The sequence below is a fragment of the Trachemys scripta genome, chromosome 2 (assembly GCF_013100865.1).
Source record: "Trachemys scripta elegans isolate TJP31775 chromosome 2, CAS_Tse_1.0, whole genome shotgun sequence".
Lineage (NCBI taxonomy): Eukaryota > Metazoa > Chordata > Testudines > Emydidae > Trachemys > Trachemys scripta.
In genome coordinates, this window is record NC_048299.1 from 78,702,201 (window position 1) to 78,710,170 (window position 7,970).

General features: G+C 42.3%; 1 protein-coding gene across 2 annotated transcripts in view; it reads left to right on the forward strand.

Annotated features, from left to right (window-relative positions):
* Positions 1-7,970, forward strand: part of ZDHHC3 (zinc finger DHHC-type palmitoyltransferase 3) — a 26,847-nt gene continuing 18,877 nt past the window's right edge. For both annotated transcript variants that reach the window (XM_034760980.1, XM_034760981.1), the window contains exons 1-2: positions 1-439; positions 2,817-2,941. In XM_034760980.1, the coding sequence (XP_034616871.1) occupies positions 134-439; positions 2,817-2,941 (431 nt within the window). In that variant the 5' untranslated portion in view covers positions 1-133. The remainder of the gene's footprint in view (positions 440-2,816; positions 2,942-7,970) is intronic.

Genomic DNA, 7,970 nt, shown 5'->3' on the forward strand with positions numbered 1-7,970 from the left:
CCTTTCTGCAGCCTGGAATCTTCTACATGCTTCTCATACCGTTATGTAGAAGGAGCTTTCTGAGTTTCATTTGTAAAGCAGAAGACGACTATTTTTGATTCTTTTTCACATGCAAGTATGGACATTATAATCTATGATGATTACTCCAATCCACCGCTTCAGAGATATTGAGAGGAAACCTGAATACCTCCAGCCAGACAAGTGTGTTCCACCTCCTAGCCATAGTTCCTTGGGAACAATGTGGTTTATTCGAGATGGCTGTGGTATTGCATGTGCTGTTGTTACCTGGATGCTTGTCTTCTATGCAGACTTTGTAGTCCTTCTTGTTATGTTAGTTCCATCAAGAGACTATATTTATAGTGTGATCAATGGGATATTGTTCAACATGTTGGCTTTCCTGGCTTTGGCTTCACATTTTCGAGCTATGCTATCAGATCCGGTAAGTATACTGTTATGTTTTTCTTGCCTGCCAGATATAGGGTAATTTGGGCCCTTGGTGAATAGCAGGTTTAAATAACTTGTCTGTGTCGTCGTGATCAGTAAGCTTGGTGTTGTGGTATGCTAATATATCATTCTGTTGTGTCAGATTAACTCACCAAATGTAAAGGACCGAATCTCAGATTCTCTTGAGCCTGGTATGAACAGCTTCCTAGTAGTGTGAAAAGGGAAAGAGAGAGAGAGAGACTACCACCCTTTTACTCACCAGTACTAGATATAATGTTTGTGGCTTGTCATGACCTGACAAGCCGGAAAGCTAGAAAAACTTGTTTCAATTGTCTATCTTATCAGATGTCACTACAGAGGAATGGGGTAGGGAAAAAATTACGATGACTTCTGTAATAAAAATGTTATGATTCTTTTTCACATTAATGATTTAGCTGAAATTATTGGATTATACCTAATAATTTGTTTGTCTGTTTTAGCATTAAATCCCCCTAATAATATCAGCCCATATCTCTGTGGCTTCAAAAATGTATCAGACTCTTCGTAACTGGAAGGCTAAACATTCTAAGGTTAGATTTGAAACACAAGATGGATAGTGCAGTATCCAGGGACTTTGCCCTGGTCAGAAACGCAGTCCTTTCTCCTTGCATCTCTGAACTGTTGGGAAGGGGATTTTTATCAGAGTGCTATCCCTAAATCTTCTTTGATGGCCCTGTCTTTCATATCTGTCTAGTAGATTAAATTTAAAATTATTGTTCTTCTAGCTGACGGAAAGGAGAGTAAGTTTTGTCTCTTCTGAGTCTAGTAGCTGGTGTTGGGAATGTTGAAAGGGTCTCTGCCTCTCTGATCCCTCACCCAAGCTCCATTTTGTGGATAAAACCCCTCACCATGAAAACTCGAATGGCTGTATTTATTGCTTAGCTTGCATCTTATTCAGGAACATCAGCAGGGAACTGACCTAGTTCTGGGCAATTTCACTGTTGCTTACTGTAAAGTTGACTCTTGGTCACTTCATAATGCTGTTGCTTGGCAAAACTATGAGCGGGAGTGGAGGTGCTCAAGGTTTCTGTCGTCAGACTCAGGAATACAGCACTGCAGCAATTTACATACAGTTCATATTTTGAAGGATTTCTTTTTTTATTGTAAATCATTTGAAAGACAGTAGTGTCCCTAAGAACCAAGAGGCAATGGGGTCCAATTGTGCCAAGCACTGTATAGACATAGAGTAAGAGACAGTTCTTGCCACAGAGAGTTTCCAATCTAAATAGAACAGGCAGACAAAGGGTAGGAGAAAAGGACATAATGCAGAAGTAGAGTGATAAGTAAATGTCATGTTAGTTCCACATTTATTTATATATGGTGGCTGGCAGAGGGGCTAATGGGTGTTGAGGTTTTTTTTGTCAATTCTTTGGTTGGGTTTTGTTATGAGCGCATCGGCTAAACAGAAAGACAAAAGAAGGGGGGCATAGAAGGGATATGATGAGGACTGGATAGGTGCAGCAAGGCAGAGGTGAGGAAACTGTGAGGCAGGGGGGCTAGAGCAAGAGCCAATCACTACAGGGAAGAGGATGTCCAGTGTCAAAAATGTTGTTGAAAGCATTGTTGCTAAAAAAACCTCTTCCACCAAAAGTCAATTGTAATGTTACTTTCCTAAGACAAGATTTATTTTAATGTAGGCTACTGTTTATATATGTACCTCCACACTAGCAGTCATTCATGTGGTATGTTTCAGGCTTTTTTTAATTAACATTTTTGCAGTGAAATTGTTAATATTAAGGTTAGAGATCTTTAATTTCTTGTCTTTTGAGAGTTAAGGTTCCTTCAGCAACATTAACTCAGCAATATTAAAGATGCATATTTAAAGGGAGAATTCAAAAACTGCACCATCATAGTGAATGCAAGAATGTTACCTAGTCTTATTTTTTTTCTGGGCCTTTTTTTTTTTTTTTTTAAGTGGTATTTGTATACTTAACATCTCTCTAAAAGTTCTCATTTAAAAAACCCTAAACAAATTGGACGTTTATGAACACATGCAAAATATGTTTGTTCGCAACATTTAATGTAAGCAAAAACATTTCAGTTGTGTAACTTTTATGAGGACACATGCATATGTCCAGTTTGCTGTGACACAAGATCAGATCATACGTCCAAGTAAACAGATAAGGATTACACCCTGTTTATTATTTATGTACTCTACTATGGCCTTACAATAGTGTCCTTTCTGTATCTTTCTCTTGGTTAATCAAATTCTGAAATATTGTGGTTGATGTTAGGGAAACTTGCACCCCTCTTCCCTTCCAAGAACTTGAACTGGGTCTCTTGATGTTATTGGCGAACACTGTGGGTACTGAAATCTTTGTTTTCATTTCCAGGGTGCTGTGCCCAAAGGTAATGCCACAAAAGAATTCATTGAGAGCTTACAGCTGAAGCCAGGACAGGTTGTTTATAAGTGTCCAAAATGCTGTAGCATCAAACCAGACAGAGCACATCACTGCAGGTACAGTCACTTGTGTGTTGTGATTTAATGATATGATGCTGTGGTTCAGGATTAAAAGAAAGCACTTATGTGGTGGACCAGTGTACTGTTGTAGGATATAGAAAGCAACAAAGAGTCCTGTGGCACCTTAAAGACTAACAGATGTATTGGAGAATAAGCTTTCGTGGGTGAATACCCACTTCGTCAGACACATGTTGTAGGATGGGATTTCCAAGGGGCCTTAAAGGATTTATCCACCTAACTCCCATTGAACCCTAATGTGAGTTGGGTGCCTAACTCTCTTAAGCTCCTCTGAAAATCCCAGTGCTCAACGAAGACCATAAAATGTAGCATGTCCCAGAATGCTTTGATATTGTGCCTTGTGACATTATGATGCTTTCTGATTGTAAGGCACTTTCTGATTGTGAGGCACTTTGTTTGGGGTCAGCTCCTTGACCCTACTGGCAACACAAGCACTCCCCTCCAGGTCTTGTGCTCTTTTTCAGGTTAGCAAGAGGGACACACCAATCCCTGAGTCCTGCGAGAATACCCTTTAGTGTCCAGCCCCTGTTTCATTGGACACTCACAGAATTACTAGGCCTGCTGTTCCCAAAGGAACAGCACACCACAGCTTACTAATTCTTACTAATACTTAGAACATAGCTCCACTTCACACACAGCCAGAGTCAGGGGTGGGCCACGAGGGCGACTGCCCAGAGTGCCGTGGTGGGAAGGGGAAGAGGGGTACTATGAGGCAGTGCAGAGGTGTGTGCTGGCAGGGGAGCGTTGCAAACTCGCAGAGGTGACGCATTGGGGGTGCCCAGATTTCTCCCGGCAGCGGAATGTGGGGCGGGGGTGTGAGCGGTGATGCACAGATACTACTCGTCCCCTCCTCCCAACATTCCTCCGTGCCCCCTTAGGAGGCTATGATTAGGGGAGTGAGGAGCAATGCCAGGACTCCCTGCATCCAGGTCACTTTCCCCACCTGAACTGTGCTGTGAAGCGAGCATCAGAAGCTGATACTCTCCTGCCCTCCCCTTACACAGCCCAAGTAAGTTCATAGAGGAGTTAGGTAAGTTCATGGAGGATAGGTCCATCAGTGGCTATTAGCTAAGATGGTCATGGATGCAACCCTATGCTCTGGGTGTCCCTAAAACTCTGGTGGCCAGAAACTGGGACTGATGATGGAATGGGTCCCTCGATAAATTGCCCTATTCTGTTAACTTCTTCTGAAGCATCTAGCAACAGTCAGATTTTAAGCTGTCATAGGATAAGAGGAAAGCTCCTCTCATGGATCGGTAACTGGTTAAAGGATAGGAATAAACGTCAGTTCTCAGAATGGAAAGAGGTAAATAGTGGTGCCTCCCCAGGGGTCTGTACTGGGACCAGTCCTATTCAACATATTCATAAATGATCTGGATAAAGGGGTAAACAGTGAGGTGGCAAAATTTGCAGATGATACAAAACTACTCAAGGTAGTTAAGTCCCAGGCAGACTGCGAAGAGCTACAAAAGGATCTCTCAAAACTGGGTGATTGGGCAACAAAATGGCAGATGAAATTCAGTGTTGTTAAATGCAAAATAATGCACATTGGAAAACATAATCCCAGCTATACATATAAAAGGATGGGGTCTAAATTAGCTGTTACCACTCAAGCAAGAGATCTTGGAGTCATTTTGGATGGTTCTCTGAAAACATCCACTCAATGTGCAGCGGCAGTCAAAAAATCTAACAGAATGTTGGGATCATTAAGAAGGGATAGATAATAAGAGAGAAAATATCATGTTGCCTCTGTATAAATCCATGGTATGCCCACATCTTGAAAACTGCATGCAGATGTGGTCGCCCCATCTCAAAAAAGGTAGATTGGAATTGGAAAAGGGCAACAAAAATTATTAGGGGTATGGAACGGCTTCCATATGAGGAAAGATTAATAAGACTGGGACTTTTCAGCTTGGAAAAGAGACGACTAAGGGGGGATATGATAGAGGTCTATAAAATCATGACTGGTGTGGAGAAAGTAAATATGGAAGTGTTATTTACTCCTTCTCATAACACAAGAACTAGGGGTCGCCAAATGAAATTAATAGGCAGCAGGTTTAAAACCAACAAAAGGAAGTATTTCTTCACACACGCACAGTCAACCTGTGGAAATCATTGCCAGGGGATTTTGTGAAGGCAAGAGGATCCCTCTAACCCTTATATACCCCCATCTGGTACAAAGAGATCTCTGGGTCACAGTCACATTTGAACCAGAATTATTCACCAGTGGTTAAAAGCGATTGAAAATGACATGTGAGTCATGCACATTACTTTCTTTGTCATTGTTTATTTGTGGACCAAATTTCTTCAAGCATGTCAGTCACTTGTCCATGACAAGTGTGAAATTTTAAAAGGCATAAAAATATCTTAATTATTTTTAAATCACTTTTTCACAGTTATGAAATATATTATTATTTAAAAGAAAGTATTTTTTCTGGGAGAGTGGTGTATAAATACAGGGAAGGCTGTTGCACACAGCTCAGCGGTGAGCACATTAAAGTTATAGTTGCAGTTATAAGCAGCAAGACTGCAGAAGATTGATATAGCTTTGATTGTATTAAATCTTACTTTGCTAGTCTGTCACTGGGTCCTCTGTTGTCTAGATAATCAGTGATATACGGTATGGGTAAGTGGGAATGAAACAGGAAGAGAAATGGGTAAAAGAGCGAACTGAGAAAAGTCCATAAAAAGTGGCATGTCTCAAAATGCTAGTATCTTCATTCACAGACCTGATGGCATTTGTGACTTTGGCTTTAATTAGCCCTTTTTATTACTACTAAATTAATTTAAAACTTGCTTTAAATACAGGTAATTTAATTTCAGATTTAGAATCATTTCCATATTTTGATTTACAAAGGACAAACCAAAATTATGGAACCTAAATTATACCTGTGGTGAAGAGTTGGGGCTTCCCCCCCCACACGCACTTTGTTTCAGTAAGTAGTTAAAGGATCTGTATGAGCTTCATCATTCCCCTTCCCCCCAGTGTATTCCTAGAGGATTTCCATGAAAGGACTGCAGTTACTTTCACTCTGGGGGGTTATGCTGCCTTGTGCCGCCATCTGTCTCTTTAGATTTGGGGGAGCTATAGCTACCACCACCAACAACCCTTTTCTGCTAACTAGGGATGTAAAATGTTAACCAGGGGTTAATGGTTAAGGTGGGTTAACCGGTAAGACTAATGCTTACTGGTTAACCAGTTAACATTTTACATGGCTAATTCTCAGGCCATCTCCAATGCCCATTGAAGTCCATGGGAATCTTTTAAAATAAATAAATATTTCCCTGTTGTTCTTTGTGTGGGTGTCTCACAGCAGGATCATATGCATGCACAGCAGAGGGTGTTGGTTGCCATGTGCTTGAGAGTTCCTGCTGTTCACATGATTGTATCAGGCAGTTGCACCCAACTAACTGCTCCTTCTGGTCATGAGCTTCTGGCCCTGCTCCTGGGAAGGAAGGTGATCCCTACTAACCTTTTGGCCCTGTCTCTGCCATCTAGCCTGAAGCGTCTGAGGGTGGAGGGTCCTTGCTGCTTCCCACTCCCTGCCTTACGCTAGTCTCAGCTCTTGGAAGTTAATTCAGCCCCAGCTCTCACCCTGTCCCTCCATTGGCTCCTGCAGGTGATGTCATAGCTCCAGTCCCTTGCTGCCTCCCATCCCTACTCCTTAGGACTCCTGTGTGGGCTACTGTCTCTCTCCCATCTTGGCTTGGCTGCTCCACGTCATCCCTCCGGAGGGGACTCCTTCCCTCGCCTCTCAACCCAGTGTCTCATAGCTTCCCCCCGAAAGCTGCAGAGAGTAGGTGGTAGATACCTGCTTCCCAGCTAGTCATCTTGTCTATCTCCAAGATCTTGTGGAGCAGCCTGGGGAAAGGGCACCCGCTCCTCCTGTGGTATGCCCTCTGGCTCATAAACGGATCCAAGGGGTAATGAAGAGGATGACTTGCTCCCTCACTATGCCTCCCGGTACTCCCTAGCTGTGTGAATGAGTGCAGGGAAAGAAAGAGGCTTCCCTTACTCTCCTTGTGCTCTCTTGCACCCACGTGGGAGTTCATTGATGAAGGTACTGCTGGGCATGCCCTGCTCCCTACCTCTTTCTGATAGTGCTCTCTTGCCCTCTGTAGAGGTTTGGGGAGTAAAAAATAGTCTTCCTTGGGCCTATAGCCAGCGGTCCAAGGAAGAGGAGAGCCTCTCTAGCCCTGGACTTATACACAGAACAGGCTCTACTGCTGTGTTACTCTTGCAGAGATGGGAAGAATGTGCATGTGAGCTACCAGCAGAATAGTGCATGAGACAGGACATGAAACTGACAAACAATAAGACAGTAAAACTGATTATACCCAAAGGTGCACATGCACACATCTAATAAACTGACGGAAAAACTAATTTTGTCTATCTTAGTCACCATAGGTGGTGTGTGTCACCAAAAGGACAATTTTAAAGCAACTAATTTTATTTTTAAGTTAGGGTGCCCTTTTAAATACAGGTTTCAGAGTAACAGCCGTGTTAGTCTGTATCCGCAAAAAGAAGAACAGGAGTACTTGTGGCACCTTAGAGACTAACAAATTTATTAGAGCATAAGCTTTCGTGGACTACAGCCCACTTCCGAAAGCTTATGCTCTAATAAATTTGTTAGTCTCTAAGGTGCCACAAGTACTCCTGTTCTTCTTTTTGCGGATACAGACTAACACGGCTGTTACTCTGAAACCTGTATTTAAAAGGGCACCCTAACTTAAAAATAAAATTAGTTGCTTTAAAATTGTCCTTTTGGTGACACACACCACCTATGGTGACTAAGATAGACAAAATTAGTTTTTCCGTCAGTTTATTAGATGTGTGCATGTGCACCTTTGGGTATAATCAGTTTTACTGTCTTATTGTTTGTCAGTTTCATGTCCTGTCTCATGCACTATTCTGCTGGTAGCTCACATGCACATTCTTCCCATCTCTGCAAGAGTAACACAGCAGTAGAGCCTGTTCTGTGTATAAGTCCAGGGCTAGAGAGGCTCT